This window comes from Delphinus delphis, chromosome 9 (assembly GCF_949987515.2).
Source record: "Delphinus delphis chromosome 9, mDelDel1.2, whole genome shotgun sequence".
NCBI classification, from domain to species: Eukaryota; Metazoa; Chordata; class Mammalia; order Artiodactyla; family Delphinidae; genus Delphinus; species Delphinus delphis.
The window spans coordinates 4152705-4168609 of record NC_082691.1 but is presented as its reverse complement, the minus strand read 5'-3'; the positions used below and the strand labels follow the sequence as shown (position 1 = coordinate 4168609).

General features: G+C 52.8%; 1 protein-coding gene across 6 annotated transcripts in view; it reads left to right on the top strand.

Annotated features, from left to right (window-relative positions):
* The window catches only part of GRB10 (growth factor receptor bound protein 10), a 196770-nt gene that overhangs the window by 63877 nt on the left and 116988 nt on the right, over positions 1-15905 (top strand). For 5 of the 6 annotated variants that reach the window (XM_060020099.1, XM_060020103.1, XM_060020100.1 and 2 more), the window contains one exon: positions 1128-1225. In XM_060020099.1, the coding sequence (XP_059876082.1) occupies positions 1175-1225 (51 nt within the window). In that variant the 5' untranslated portion in view covers positions 1128-1174. Of the gene's footprint in view, positions 1-1127; positions 1226-2989; positions 3181-15905 lie in introns of those variants that run through there. The other variant, XM_060020104.1, reaches the window with a different exon arrangement.

Sequence of the window (15905 nt, the reverse complement as noted above, 5' to 3'; positions counted from 1 at the left end):
TTCCTACAGGGTAGCAGGACTTAGCTGCTGATGGAGTTGAGAACAAAGCCTATGGGTGCAGAGGCTGGAGAAAGCCTTACATGGTCAGGAGTCATGAATTGTTCAGGGCCGAGGGTCCAGGATGCCTCTGGGGTGGATTATGACAGAGAATGTTAATGGCTGTTGCCACCGTTCCTGAAAATGTTCTTAATTCCGGTGATTTCTGAGAGAGAGGAATGGGTGTGTGTGTGTGTGTGTGTGTGTGTGTGTGTGTGTGTGTGTGTGTGTGTGTGTGTGTGTGTGTGTGTGTGTGTGTGTGTGTGTGTGTGTGTCAGACAAGGGGGCTCTTCTCGTGGAGAAGGTCACATCATAGGTGGCCTCTTGTCTGTGAGTGTCAGGCGTGGCGTTTTTTGTGTCCAGTCCGGACCAGGGTGCTGTGCCGCCCACCCCCGCCCCAGTCCTCTGCATTTTGCGGGAGGTGGGGTTTGTTGGGGTCGGCTCCGAAACTCTCACTGACTGCCTCGAACAGATCAGGTGTGTGGTTGTACCCCAGGAGATTGAGGAGGAAGACAGGACCTCCCTTCCCTGCCCATCGGGGGCTCCTTGCAGGAGCCGAGTGTGCGTCTTCACGGAGCTGATGTCGCTCCAGCCCTCCCGGGAGTCGGGGGCGGGTCTTAAGGTCCATTCCAGAGGCCCCGCCCATGAGTGTTGTTCCCAGCATGGCGCCTGCAGGGAGCGCCTGGACTCTGTAGGTGGCGGCGCGATGTCCACTGACAGTGGTTCCTTCTAGGCTGTGGCTGGTGGAGGCAGCATTTACACGGGTGGTGCTCAGAGGACGCCGGCAACGCCCCACCACCCCACAGTGCTTCTCTGGACTCAGGCGGTCTGTGTTGCCCAAAGTCTCAGAAAGTCTTCAGGGTGTTAATAACTGTGGATGGCCGCCCCCTCACCCCTCTGAGTGCCTCTGCCCCACGGGCCCTGTGACCACAGGTGGCTGCTCGAGCTTCTGGAGTTGGTGCCAGCCCCCTGGCGCCCCCAAGATCCGAGTGGCGTCCGGCGTCACCTGTGCAGGCGCGTTGCCCCTGAGCCGCCGGTGAGCGGCAGGCTTTCCCTCTGGCCGGGCTTCTCACGGTCTGTCTTCGTTCCAGGTGCCGCGGCCCAGTCCACGCGATTTGAAGACGGCAGGAAGGAACCGATGGCTTTAGCGGGCGGCCCAGACTCCTTTCTGCACCATCCATACTACCAGGTATGAGTGAGTGTGGCAGCGGATTCTGGCAGTGGTCTGGCCCAGGGCCGGGGCACAAATGTAGCTCATAACCTGACCACCCATCACTAGCAGGTCAAGGAGGAAGTGCTGAGTGGGGCTGTGGACGCGCCCTTTAGCGCAAAGACCAGGCACTTTCACATGGCCTTCCTTGCTTTGCTTGGAAGAGCTCATCATCACTGTGACCGCAGCATCCTTTTCTACAAGACTTGCATTGTAGTGCACACTTCCCTGCAATGAAGCGGGCCCTGTGTTGTCTCCTGCAGGGCCCTGAAACTCCAGATGGTGAGTGGGAAGGGTGGCGAATGTTGGGTTTTCAAGCAGAGGCATGAGCTTCTGGGACGAGGAAGTAGGAAGGAGAAGATCCTCGGCCCAGCAGTGACCTGCCTGTCACAGGTGGAGCCCTTCCCACCCCGATAGCATCAGGCAGGCTTTGTGGGACCGCAGGTTCACCTCCAGCCCTTCTGCATGGGCTGCTGGACGAGTTTCATCTGTAAGTGTCCTTTATCTCCTGTGGCAGGTTTTCGTTTGAACTTTTGCTTTATGGTGTAGACAGATACGTTTGATCCTTAGGTCTTTGGATTTGACAAGTGAATCTTGGTTTCTCCTTCTCAGCCCTGCAGCCTGTGAAGCACTTGTGCCACCTTTCTCCCGGCCTCTGTTTTTCCAGCAGGAGTCGTACGTTTTGAAGTCCCTTGATGTGATATTTGCACTCCTCTGAGCTTGCTTTTCTCTCCCTTCGTCTGTGAAGTCTGTGCTTAGCTGCAGTGATGATAATTTGCCCATAGCATAGGGGCTGCAGAGAGGTATCTTTTTAATTTTTTTGGTGTCAGAGAGCAAGAGGTCTTGGAAGAAAGACTGGAGATTAGGCGTAGCATTCACTGTGATTTCTGGATTTGAGACAAAGCCACAGTCAGTTTCAAGCGAGACAAGGGGGCTGAAACCTTCGCAGAGCCATGAAGTTTGCTGGGGACCCCCAGCCTGTTCAGTGGGTGAGCGTTCTCCGGATCCTGCCCTCTGCCTCCTGGGTGATCATTCCCTGGTCTTAAAGAGGCCGTGGTTGCCTCGCCCTGTCGGTTGAAACGCCGTGATGCCACTGTGGTCATGGGTTCAGCTCTCACTTGACCGTTTAACTTTGGCTGGCTGTCACCCCAGCCTGCCAGCCTCACACTTGGCACCAGCGCTCCCAGGGAAATGGCATCAGTGAACTGCAGGGAAAACCTTCCCCGGGGAAGTGTGTCTGCAAGTTAGCCGAGCAACGTCCTCTTTGCTGGTCACAGAGTGAACCGTAAGGGCCAGATAGGACGTAGGGAAGGTTCCACCCCAAAGCCCTCTTAGCTCAACCCACTGGCATCTCAGATTTCCCCTGGTCCGGGCAGGGATGGCAGGAGTGCCAGCTGTAGCCAGTGCCTGGCTTCGCGGACGTGTTAGGTGTTTGTAGTCGCCGTCCCAGTTGCCCAAGGCTCTTCCCAGGAGCCAGGAGGCCGCGGACACACGGTGGGCCCTGCCAGCGGAGCCTGTCACCCCGGGAGGAAGGGCTCCGTCGTGCCATGCCGCGGCCTTTGCAGGCACTGTTGCGCTCCTGCGAGAGTCCAGCAGGCGGGCTTGGCAGCTCTCACCCTCTGTTCCTGGAAAAATCAGCCGACAGTTCCAGAATTTCTCAGAACATGGGATGATTTACAATGCGTTCGGTCTTGAGTAATCTGCAGTTACAGCAAATAGATACATCTCCAAGTTTTTAGCGAGAAGAATTTCTTTGTAAGATCGTCAGCATACAAATAATGTTCTCATTCTAGCTGCTCACTCATCGCTGTGGCTTGGATTAGGGTTCAGTCAATGAGTCGCTGCTCAGTCGAGTTTGTTCTGGACATAGAAGCACCAGAAGGATTTTGTGCATTTAATCACCCTGCTTCCTGCTTCAGGGACAGAGGCAGCAGGTTGGTGGGGGGCATGGGATGGGGGGCTGGTGGAGGGGGGGTGGACTACTTCACTGTTTGACTTAGGCTGTTCCTTTAAACTGTGATATTGTCATGGTTCTCTGGCCTTGGGGGAAACCATGAGATGCCTCAGTGCCCCTGCTGGTGAACAAGGGTGCATGGTGTTGTCAGGGTGCCGCGGGGATTGGGAGAGGGGTGTGGAAGTTACCCGGCACCGGGCCAGCCTGGTCTCAATCGCCCACCGAGAGTCGTTCCCTGTAATTCCTGGGTTTTTTTTGTTGTTTGTTTGTTTTGTTTTGCTTTTTTTCTTTTTGGCTGTGCGGTGCAGCTTGTGGGATCTTAGTTCTCCGACCAGGGATCGAACCCGGGCCCTCAGCAGTGAAAGTACAGAGTCCTAACCACTGGACCGCCAGGGAGTTCCTCCTGAATTCCTTGGATGCTGATTGAACACCAGCCGGGTGCCACCTGCAGTGTGAGCGCTGGGTGGCAGCTCTTCTGCAGAAGCTGCTTTCCTGGGGCTCCTGACTCCTAGTCGGGGAGAGGGTCATGGGGAAACTGGCAAATGAGATAATTGTGAGTAATGATCATGATTCTCAAGCAAAGAAAATCTGACAGTGGGAGAGAGAGAGGCCAGGAAGTCAGGGAGAACCCCCTGGAGGGAGTGCCCAGAGCTGGGGGGCAGCACCCGGGCCGGGCTGGGGCAGAGCCTTTTCAGGGGCCAGAGGCCGGCACACCTGGCCTAAAGAGCCAGGGAGGGGTCTGGATTTCAGTCACTTAGGAAGGAGAGGTCTTTGGGGATTTATAAATAGAGGCCTACAGCCCACTGTCTGCAGTTCTAAAATCCCCAAAGCTATGAACCAAGAAGTTTCTTCATGGCTCACATCTTGCAGAATCTGACTCGACCTGTCGGAACTGGGTCCCTCAAGTACACGGGGGGGTGGGCTCGGTGACCGGGCCGCCCTGGACCCTGGGTCATCTTTCTCAAGTCCAGAAAATTTTTATTTCCTAGCCATATCCTCCAGGGTTCTGGTTATGTACCTATTATGAGGTACATTTTGTTTCTCTTTTATACATAAAATAGCATTCGCTATCCTTCAGAAACACACACACACACACAGAAAATAAAAATGAGTTCAGGTACAGGCATTTGAGTAAAGTGTTGAACTGTGATGTAGAAACGAGATGCTTGAATGTAGGTTTGAGATTCAAACCTGTAGGTTTGAAACTTGAGATAGGTTGTTAAGGTTCCTGTCAGTCCTTAAAGATCTTGGGGGAGAAGGTGTCCGAGGTCCCACTGACAAGAGACAGCGGGTCTGAGATCCTGCGCGGCCCCTCATGGCCTATGGAGAGGAGACGGCCCTCGGTGACAGCCTGCGCACCCAGCCTTTTCAGGCCTAGCCACCCCAAGAGAAGGCTGCTGTCCTGGCCTTCCTTGTGCAGTGGCTCCGCCCTCGGCATCGGTGAGATTGACAAGAGTCTGGCCAGTATGTCCCGCTACAGGAAAAACACGTGGATTGTTGAAGGCCCGCACCGGAGACTGAAAACTGCTCTGACCAAGCGAACCGGGCGACCTGAGGTAGAGCTCTGGGGCCAGAGGAAGGCCGGGGGCGGAGGCGTGGCCTTCCTCGGATCCTGGAGGAGACCAGTGGTGTGGAAGAGGAGGAAAAGGAGGTGGAGACTGCAGCTGCCGTCCGTGGCCTCAGGGGTCGAAGTGATGGAGAGGTTGATATCACAGCTTCTAGCATCCCGGAGCTGGAGCGCCAGAAAGGAAAACTCAGCGAGCGTCAGCTCTTCTCTCACGCGAAGCGGCTTCGCTCGTCCCAGATGCTTCGGGCGGTCTCCCTGGGTTAGGACTGCTGCAGGTGCCGATCCTGGGTGTCACGCTATTTGACGGGTATCTTTGTGGAAGGAACCAAGGGGAGCTTAGTTCCTGAGGATGTGATAACGCGGGAAACGGATTCCTTGAAAGTGGCAACACCCAGCCCAGCCTCCTTCCCTCTGAAGGGTGAGTTAGCTGGCTCCAGCGCCTTTGCCACTTGTCTTCCCCAGGCCCGAGGCCAACCTCGGAAAACTAAGCCTGGGTCTATGCCATCTAGGCACCTGGAATCTCCTGTCAAGGGTCAAGGTTCAGAACAGCCTCAGGCCCGTCCTCATCTTCAGACTCATGAATGCAGTTTTTTGTGAATTTAAATTTATTTCTACCTATATTTTTAGGACCAGTCTCATTTTTAATAAGGTAAAAAAAAGTCTACAGACAAAAACTCCTGTTTTTGCCATGTGAAGTTCCACAAGTGCAGCTATAGAAAAGTGCTTGTCAGTTGAATAAAAACCACATTTGATAGAGGGGAAAAAAAAGATCACTGGCGCATCTTCAGATATTTAATCCAAATATTTATTTCTACTTTTATAATTTTTTTTCCTGATTTCTGATTTGAAAACGCATCCGCTTGAATTAGAAGTCAAACGTCATGGAAACTGTCCTCGTGATCCGGCCCTTCTGCAACTCCATTTGCCAATACAGGGTGAAACAGCAGCCTTCCTGCGATAGCCCCTCTTCCCCTGCATCCCCATCGATAATTTCATAAATTCTGTCTCAGTCCCACGTCTCTGCAGGTTGCTTCCTTGGCCCCATTTCAGTTGTGCATTCCTGAGCCCTCAGGCCAGGAGCCTCCCTTTGCATGGCAGGGGTTGGCAAGCCACAGCCTGTGGGCCAAATCCGGCCTCTGCCTGCTTTTGTAAATAAAGTTTTATTGGAACACAGCCATGTTCCTTCAGTTAACATCCCATCTGTGGCTGCTTTGGGGCCTCACCAGCAGAGTTGAGCAGCGGCTGGCCCTCTGCAGACCACCTCCTGCTTTAGGACATCTGTTAGTGCAGTGAGTCTTCTGGGTGGACAGAGGCCCAAGTGGGCCTCCTTGTGTCTGCCTCTCTCCTCCCTCATCGTGGGGACAGCAGGGACAAGGCTCAGCTCACCCGTGAGACCTTGATTGGCAATCACACACAGCTTTGGGTCTTCGGGTGGGTTCACATCTGGCTCCTCCATCTTTCAGCAGCGTCTGAAGGAGCTGGATGCTCTCATCCCTTATGGTCTGGACTTGGGATCATTCTCTGGAATCGAATTCCATTCCCAGAGTTGGTCACTCTCATTTATTTTTTAGCCAAAGAGTCGTCCCATGGCTTCTCCATTTCTCATCTTCTTCACCCATACTTCGGCAAAGAGGCATTTTCATTGGACTTCGTTTTCTTCAAGAAATTTGTGGACAGTTCCTCCCAGTTGTCATGGTAGGAGGAGACAGATGCCAAGAGCAGTTGAGACATCACTTATTTATTTATTTTTTTCATTGAAGTGTACTTGACTTCCAAAGTTGAGTTAATCTCTGCTGTACAGCAAAGTGACTCAGTTATACATATATAGGCATTCTTCTTTTTCATATTCTTTCCCATGATGGTTTATCACAGGATATTGAATAGATTTCCCTGTGCTGTACAGTAGGACCTTGGTGTTTATCCATTCTGTATGTAACAGTTTGCATTTGCTAACCCCGAACTCCCAATCCATCCCTCCCCCACCCCCTTCCCCTTGGCAACCACAAGTCTGTTCACCATGAGGCATCACTTACTTCTATGAGACTCTTCCAGTGGATAGGATCTTCACCTAAAGCAGTTTCGCAAATTGTTCAAGATGATTTCTGAACTTAGTAACAGCCACTATTTAATAGAGATGTTTTGCACAGTGAAGCTGGTAGCTGATGAATGCGTTGACAATACGCTCTTCGTGACTGGACGCCTTTTAGGTTCTCTGTACGTGCCTTGCTCACAGTGTCACTGTGAGAATGAAAGTCACTTATGTAGAGCCCCTGGCCTTGTCTTGGCGGATAAACAAACCTCATTAAATGGGAACTGTTATTTTGATACACGACGTGAGCTGCTGATTTGTTAGAGTGTAGATTCTTTTTTTGTTTTGTTTTGTTTTTTTGTGGTACGCGGGCCTCTCACTGTTGTGGCCTGTCCCGTTGCGGAGCACAGGCTTCGGACGCGCAGGCTCAGCGGCCATGGCTCACGGGCCCAGACGCTCCGCGGCATGTGGGATCTCCCCAGACCGGGGCACGAACCCATGTCCCCTGCATCGGCAGGCGGACTCTCAACCACTGCGCCACCAGGGAAGCCCAGAGTCTAGATTCTTATTTAGCAGTAGAATTTGTAAGTGTTTTTTTTGTGATGCCTCTGTCACTTCAAGGTTATAATCTTTTCAAGTTTTTGAAATCACTGTAGAAAATTCACTTCAAAAGGAGGGCTTCCCTGGTGGCACAGGGGTTAAGAATCCACCTGCCAATGCAGGGGGCACAGGTTTGAACCCTGGTTTGGGAGGATCCCATGTTCCGCGGAGCAACGAAGCCCGTGCGCCACAACTACTGAGCCTGCACTCTAGAGCCTGCGAGCCACAACTACTGAGCCTGTGTGCCACAACTGCTGAAGCCCACGTGCCTAGGGCCCATGCTCCACAACAAGGGAAGCCACCGCAGTGAGAAGCCCGTGCACCGCAACGAAGAGTAGCCCCTGCTCACCGCAACGAGAGAAAGCCCACGCGCAGCAACGAAGAGCCAGAGCAGCCAAAACTAAATAATTAAAATTAAAATTACAAAAAAATAGATGAGACTTGGTTTGGGTAAACATTTTCTCCCTGATGTGACAAACTCTAGTCATTTGGTTTTATTTATTGGAATCCTGGATGGTCAGTGACATGTTAGGAAACAGCACACGAGTTTACATTTTCTGTCACTTGTGGAATCAGTTGAACGCCCTTTTCTTTCAACACTGGGAGTCACGTGGCAGATTTGTTCATTCCCTTCGTGTTCTGGGAATGATGAGCCGACCATGGCTGCACGTTAGGATCAAGATGCAGGAGGAGGGAGCCCTGCCCTGGGAGACTCCCAGCCCTGGTGGGACAGACAAGCAGAGGAAACACAGACCATCAGTGTCAGCCATGCGCTTGGTGCGGGGGGCGGGGGGGGGGAACCGCGGGGACCCTGCGTCGTTTCCTGATGGAACCCGTCGCTCACCACTCAGTGGAGGTCGGCTATTGGGGAGAAGATTCAGCACTTCTGGATCCTCGACTTGGGTTCTCTGATTTTACCCTCCACCAGCCCTCAGAGGTGGGACCTTCGTACCTCTGTGATACCCATTTTACAGGTGAGAAAACCAAGCCGCTGACTGTGTGCTGGTTGGCATGCCGAGGACTTCACTTGGATTTTCCTAAGTGGGAATCTTCCCACCACCCCTCATGTTCTCCCCTTTTCAGATGAGAATAGCAAGGCAGACCAAGGCCATTTCCCCTACCGGGTAGCAGGTGTGCTTTTCTTAACGTTTGTACCTGCGGAGGATGTGAGTGTTCACGTTGTCGGGACCACACGGGTCTCACTCTCCTCAGAGCCTTGCGATGAAGCGTGGTGTTTGTGTCCTGGGATTCTACACTCACTGAATTTCCTTGATCCTAAAGTGCCATGGGATAAAGGGTCAATTTTAATGACAACTTTTCATTCAAAATAAAAATTATCACGTATAATCCTTAAATGTGGATAGGTTGGAAAGTGTTTAAATTTCAAAATTGTTAAAATGGGGGAGTGTCTTAGAATCCGTGAAAAATGAAGATTTTAAGAGTATACATTTCTTATGAGAGAGGGACAGACTTGCTCTATCCTGAATGCTTTTGTTTGTATTGACTAAATACTTTTGGAAGAGTGTGGGCTTGAGGTCTTGGATTTCTTCTGAAGTATCACAGAGCTGTATTTATTGAGTACCTTCTATGTGTTCTGTTCTGCATCTGATACCAGGGCAAGCCCCGTGCGTAGGTTAGGCATCTGTTCTTTTAGGGGGACCAAGGCTTGCAGGTGCTGGTAACTCCCAGGTCACGCGGCTGGTACCCGGTAGCTCGGGCTGGGGCCCGTGGGCCGCGTCTCCCCATCCTGTCTCTTGGCTTCTCCTGTGCATGGCTGGGCAGGTGTGTGATGCCGGCCGGCAGGCCGGTCAGTCGATGGAGGGGCCGGACTTAATTAATGCTCTGTCTAGTAAGGTTTCATTGCTGCAGCGGGGGCAGGGCTTGGGGCCAGCGGAGTGAGAGCGGGGGCAGGGAGAGGGCAGGATCCGCTTGTGGAATGGTGACTCGGGCCCTGGGTTCCTGGTGGGCTGCTTAGCGTCCTGGCTTCTGTTGACAGCCTGGCTTCTGTTGACAGCCACTCCCCTGACTCGTGTTTATTGCTGTCATGTGACAAGGCCTGCGGACCTGCACTTGCCCTTTCTGGTGTCAGCTGACTTCTGGCTGTCATCTGCGTCATCCCTTGGGGCCTGGGCGGGCCTGCTTGGTCTGGCCGCTGGCCGTCGGGGCCCCTGTGCACCCTACCTTCTGCACATGTCCAGGCGGGCCCCCGGGTCTCAGGTTAATGCTCCCTCTTTGCAGGAAAGGTGGCTGGACCTTCTAAGGGAGGTGGACGGGGGTCGTGGTGTGCCCGTCACAGACCTGAACGCCACCTGCTGTGCTGTCCTCACTCACACTGCCCCCTTCTGCCCACGCGACCTCCACGCTCAACCCTGAGTTGTGTCTCACCTGTGCCCAGCCCACGTGGAGGCTCTGCCCCGTTTCCCAGAAGCAGGATGGCCCTGTTGGAAGCTGGGGAGCCCAGGGCTTGCCCGTGCCTTCGGCTCTGGGTTTGAAAGTGCGCTCTGGCCGTTGCGGGGAGAGCCTGCTCCCCCTGTCTCCCCAGGGGTATCCTTCCCGGGGCCGCAGATCAGAGGCCGTGCTTGTCTCCTGTCTGTGGGCCTGTTTGGTGGATGGCGGCTTGTGTGGGGGGCCAAGGCTGCAGGCGCAGAGCCTCTGGGGTGAGCTCTGTGCTCTCTGAAGACGGGGTCACGGGCGGGGCCCTGTCACCATGTTGTAATATCTGATTACGGCCCGTCGTGCACACGGTGGTCCTCTTAACGACTGGTTAGATTTGGAGATGAAGCAGGATGTGTCTTGGAGGTGATGGGGTGGCGTGGCACTTTCTTGGCTGGTCTGGGCGCTGGAGAACTTCCTTTTCACTCGGCTGCAAAGGGATGAATAAGCTGGATCCTTTCTGCAGGTGCATTGGACGGGCAGCTGGAGGACAGGGGCAGGTCGTGATCACGCAGAAAATGTTTCGATGGACGGAAACTTTGCAGTTGCAACTGTTTTTCAAAAATGGTACATTTTTGGAGAAGGAGGAACCTGAAAATTACTCCTTGTATTAAAGCATATGGAGTAATTTCAACACGAGCTTCTTGACTCTAATTTCCTATTTAAGCGTGTGGTCTTTATAGTAGCAGCTAGGTTTCCATAATATTCAGTGCCGTATTTAGCTCATACTGCGTCTCACAGTGGCCTGCCTGGGTCCTTGTATTGTTCCTGGCTACTTTTTCCTCTTTGGGCAAAGTGTCCTCTGCTCCCTGGGCCTCCCCTGCAGTTATTAACCCAGCAACGATCTTCTTATACAGTAAACACTCACTTTGGCATTTTCCCCAGAACACGCTAAATATTTATGCATGTTCGAGGGAGACCATGAGAATGTGGCCACTGGTCCTTTAAAAATTATTATTATTTTTTTTATTAACTAGGCAGAAGTCAAAAGAAAAGTGTTTGAAGTTCCTATAATTGAAGGCTACCATTATTATCAACATCTATGAGATTGTCCTCTAATTAATCTTTAAGGAAAGATCTTACTGAAATTTCTGTCACTGTGCTTTAGTTTTTCTGGAAAGCTGGTGGAAATCTGACATTTCTTTTTCTGGCCTTCAGCCTTTGGGGAGTTCTCCTGGGCTTGCTGAGATGTAGGAAGTTCTGTGAAGGTTTTCAGTCCCGCCCCGGCTGCTGGAGATGGGGAGGGGAAGGCTGTCTCCGACAGCTGCTTCCAGGTGCCGCGGAGCCCGCTCAGGAGAAAGGGACTGGGCTTAAATAATAAATTTAAAAAAAAGGTAAAAGGAGCATAAGCTCATAGGAAAAACACGTCATTATTGGTAGAAACTTCCAAAGTATGACGGAAACGTAAGAGGCTGCATCTGACATTTATTTCACAGGGAAAGCGGCATCTACTGTGGTTGTTAAGGATGGTCACGATCAAGATGAAGATATTGAACGCACTTTGCCCAGGCTGCCACCAGTACCTGGGCAGAGGTCCTTGGTCCGTATCGCCCTTGACACCTGGGCCTTCCGCCCTCCAGTCTTTGCTCGAGGCCCCTTTTCAGAGAGTGAGGTCCTCCATCGAGTTTTATTTAAATCGCAGTTTCCTTTCCTGCTTACCCTGCTGCAAGCTATCCTTTTATTATCCCATGGCCCCGCCCTCTTAAATTATAAATAAATAAATTGCATAGTATGTTTAGTGCTTACTGTCTGTTTTCTCCAGACAAAAGGACAGGATCTTTGCTGTAAGCACTAACGTGCCCGCCTTATACTAGAAGCTTGGTGTGTTTGTGTTGAATGGGTGAGTCTCTTTGAAGATCAGCTATATTTCTCTGATCCGTAGGTGACCCAGTGGTGGGGCACCCTCACCTCTGAAGCACTGCGATTGCTGGCCTGGTCACTGTGTCACCCTGGGGAGGATTCTCTCGTCCCCCATGAGCTTAAAGCCATTGATCGCTAACTGTAGGCTTCTTTTCTTTGGTTTGGCAAAGCTCTCTTGTACCGAGAGCCGTGAAAGGCAGTTTCTGCTTTCAGGGTTTCCAGGGCTGATCGTCAGGGTCGGTGTGTTATGTTTCGGGGTCCCAGTGAAGTGGGGGTTGATGCATTTACGAAACCTGCTTCTTTTTTTTTTTTTTTTTTTTTGCGGTACGCGGGCCTCTCACTGTTGTGGCCTCTCCCGTTGCGGAGCACAGCCTCCGGATGCGCAGGCTCAGCGGCCATGGCTCATGGGCCCAGCCGCTCCGTGGCATGTGGGGTCTTCCCGGACCGGGCCACGAACCTGTGTCCCCTGCATCGGCAGGCAGACTCTCAACCACTGCGCTACCAGGGAAGCCCTACGAAACCTGCTTCTTAAGGAGCAAGTTCTCGGACTGAACTAGGGCCACAGTGCGAGGATTGAGGGTGCAGGCTTGGGGTCCCTGGGCTTGTCCTCTGTCTCCCATCCTGGGGTGTGATATGTGCAGGACTCACGTCTTGGCTTCTCCCCAAGCCAGCGGTTCAGGGTGAGCTGTGGCACGGCCTGGGTTCACATGCTGCTGTGGCCACACAGAGAGTGTGGGGGGACGTGGGGTTAGGAGGCTGGTCTCCGGGCTGGGGGCTGGTTAGAGTGTGGATTAGGAAGGGTTTGAGGCTTCTTCTTGTGTCTGGCGTAGGCACCGAGCTGAAGGGTGGCTGAGTGGCCTTCACTGAAGTATCTCTGGGTTTCCATTGCTGAATCTTCATGGGGGCTCTGCTACCCCAGACCACCCCAGCCCTCGGTGGGAGGGAGTTTCCCAGTGTGTCCTTGGAGATCAGACATCGGGATGGAGGGAGGGCGGGGAAGGGGTGCAGCATCTGATCTGCTGTTGATTCCATTGGTGTATTTTTCCTCTCCAGAGGTTGAATTTGGTCATTGTATATCTTTCATTTTTTTTTTACTTATCAGGTCATGCTTTCCTTTCCCTTCCTGAACACGTGGAATATATACATATATATATTTTTAAATAAATTTATTTATTTTTTGGCTGCATTGGGTCTTTGTTGCTGTGCACAGGCTTTCTCTAGTTGCAGCGAGCGGGGGCTACTCTTCGTTGCAGTGCGGGCTTCTCGTTGCGGTGGCTTCTCTTGTTGTGGAGCACGGGCTCTAGGTGCACTGGCTTCAGTAGTTGTGGCGCGCGGGCTCAGTAGTTGTGGCACGTGGGCGCGGGCTTAGTTGCTCTGCGGCATGTGGGATCTTCCAGGGCCAGGGCTCGACCCTGTGTTGCCTGCATTGACAGGTAGATTTTTAACCGCTGAGCCACCAGGGAAGCCCACATGGAATATATTTATCCCAGTTGTTTTAACACACCTGTCTTCTCGTTTTATTGTCTTTGACATTTCTAGGTCTGTTTCTCTTGGTTGATTTCTCTTATCAATATGGGTCTGATTTTCGTTTCATGCCTGGCAGTTTTTGATTGGATACCAGACGTGCATTTTACATGCTTGAGTGCTGGCTTTTTTTTTTTTTTTTGTGTGGGTGTTCCTTTAAATATTTGGGAGATTTGTTACAGGAACAGTTAGGCTTCTTGGAAACAGTTTGCTCCTTCTGAAGCCTGCGTTTAAACTTTGTGAGCTGGGCCTAGAGTAACTTTAGGTCTAGGCCTGATTTGCTCTCACTATTAAGGCAAGACCCTCCTGAGGACTCGATTCAGCGTCTCGTGTGTAAGGAGGTTCCCCGTGTGGCTGCTGTGAATGCAGACTTCATCCTGCCCTGTGCGAGCTCTGGGGATGGTGCTGCCTGCTTCTTTCTGGTGGTTCTTTCCTGGCCTTGGTAGCTTCCTCGAGTGCCTGCACCCTGCCTCGAGGGCACCCCCTGCATGTCTCTAAGGCCCTCCTCCATGCCTCAACCTCCTCTCTGCCCCGGCCTCCCTGAACTTTGAACTCCACCTCCTTACAAGGACCCCCAGACACTGCCTGAGACCCCTTCCTTGCACTGCCGATTGGAAACTCTCTGGAGCCCTCGAGAGGGGGTTGCCCTGGGAGATCTCCCCACATCTGCTTCCCCTCTCTCTCGAGTGCTGTCCTGTGCTGCCTGGTGTCCAGTGTATGAAAACCACTTCAATTTTTGGTAATTTAAGAGGAGAGGGTACGTGCAATCCCTGGTATTCTATCTTGGCTGGAAGCACAGAAGTCCCCATAATATTATTTCAACCATGGTTCTAGGGATAAATTAGCCGCAGAACATTTGTATGTAATATATGGAATCGGCTTTGGGGCTGAAAAGAAGTACAGAGGTCATGTGGTGCAAAGACCTCACATCATAGATGAGGAAACAGGCACAGTGAGTGCAGTTATTTGCTCAGGATCAGAGAGTTTGTCGCAGTGGCGATTTATGTGTTTGGCTCGTGTCACAATAAGGTTTTTCATACACGAAGGACATGATGCACAGCTTCTTGGAGCCCGTGCTGAGGTTGGGACCCCGAAGTCCCCCAGGGGCAAGCAGACCTTCGACGGAGAAACGAGTGTGCTGTGCCCTGGGATCTGAGGTGCTGTGCTTCCCACGCCCCTTTTTTTAAAAACTACAGTGTAGTTGATTTACGATATTGTGTTCGTTTCAGTTGTACAGCAAAGTGGTCTAGTTACACATGCTTTTATATATGTATGTGTGTGTGTGTGTATATATATATATATATATATATTCTTTTTCGGATTCTTTTCCACTACAGATTATTACAAGATACTGAGTAGAGTTCCCCGTGCTCTACAGTAGGTCCTTGTTGCTTTGTCCTGGCCACTTGCTTTGCACAAAGCTCCGAGGAAGATAGCCTCAAGGGAACATCACCTGACCTGTCAGCGGGGGTGGGGGGGTGGGGGGGCCCTTCACCATGCTTCTGGAAGCTCTGCCCTGCCCCGCCCCGCCTCATACCTGCCCTCTGAGGAGCCAGGTGCTGTGTGGGAACCCAGGTGGGATGCGCTGGGGACCCAGCTTTCCTCGTTCTGACTCCAGAGTCTCGGCCGGGGGCTGCCAGTCACCCCTGGCCTCGTGCCCTCTGCTCGCCAGAGGGACGTGGAAACAAGGAAGAGCCACCCCAGGGTTACATCATATGAAACCCTGGGGCCTCTTCCTAGTCCACCAGGGCAGTGAGAACCCTTTCCAAGTTCTGAGATGGCTGTTGAGAAAGTCCAGGGAAGCGACGCCTGTCCTCACCCTGCTGACTGGGGGCAGGGAGTACGGGGCCGGCGCTCTGCTGGGAGGGTGGCCCCGCCGCGGCCGATCCCTGAAGCACCCGGTGCCCGGTGCATGCCTGCGGGGCTGGTAGACGCGGGGGTAGGGCTGGGGGGCCGCGGGAGCAAGCGGGGAGCTTTGTGCTGACAGACCCTGGCTCTCCTAACCGCGGTGCCCTGTGTGCCCCACCGGGGGCGGTATCTGAGGACTGGCTCCCCACTCTAGACGAGGAAGCTGAGGCTTGGGGTGTAAGGGGTTGTCGCCCGGCCAGTGCGCCTGGATGTTGAACCCATCTCCCCGACTTCCACGCTGGGCTCTCATCAGCTGGTGCCTCTGCCTTGTCAGCCAGCTTCATTACTCGGCCCTTTCCATTTGAGGTCCTTGTGTAGCTGGGTGACTGGACTCCCTTCGTCTCCTGGAGGGATTCAGCCCGTGGCTGGCATTGGGCCTGGTCCTGGAGGCTCCCTGAGACTCAGTGTGGGCAGTCACCTTCTGTGATGGGGGAGGGTCCAGGGAGGGGGGACCAAGATTCGCTTCCAGCATGTGGAGTCCTGGTTGGCCAGAGTGCCCCGGGGACAGTCAGAACACATTCGATTCCGTTTGGAAGTGTGCTGTTTGTTTCTCAGATTGCTCTGACACCCTGTGCTGCATTTTGTCCAGGGTGCTTTAGACGGCGGACGTCCTCTCGCTTCCCAGACAGGTCCCTCTAGAGCCTGAAGCTGACCTGGGCGCTGTGTGCTGGCCCAGCTGACAAGTGGACATTGTATTAGTCCACTAGTTGTATTAGTGGGTGTTTGGTCTGTATTCATTTTCCTTTTCTCGAGGGAGGAGGGTCCCAGGGAACAAACCAAGCGG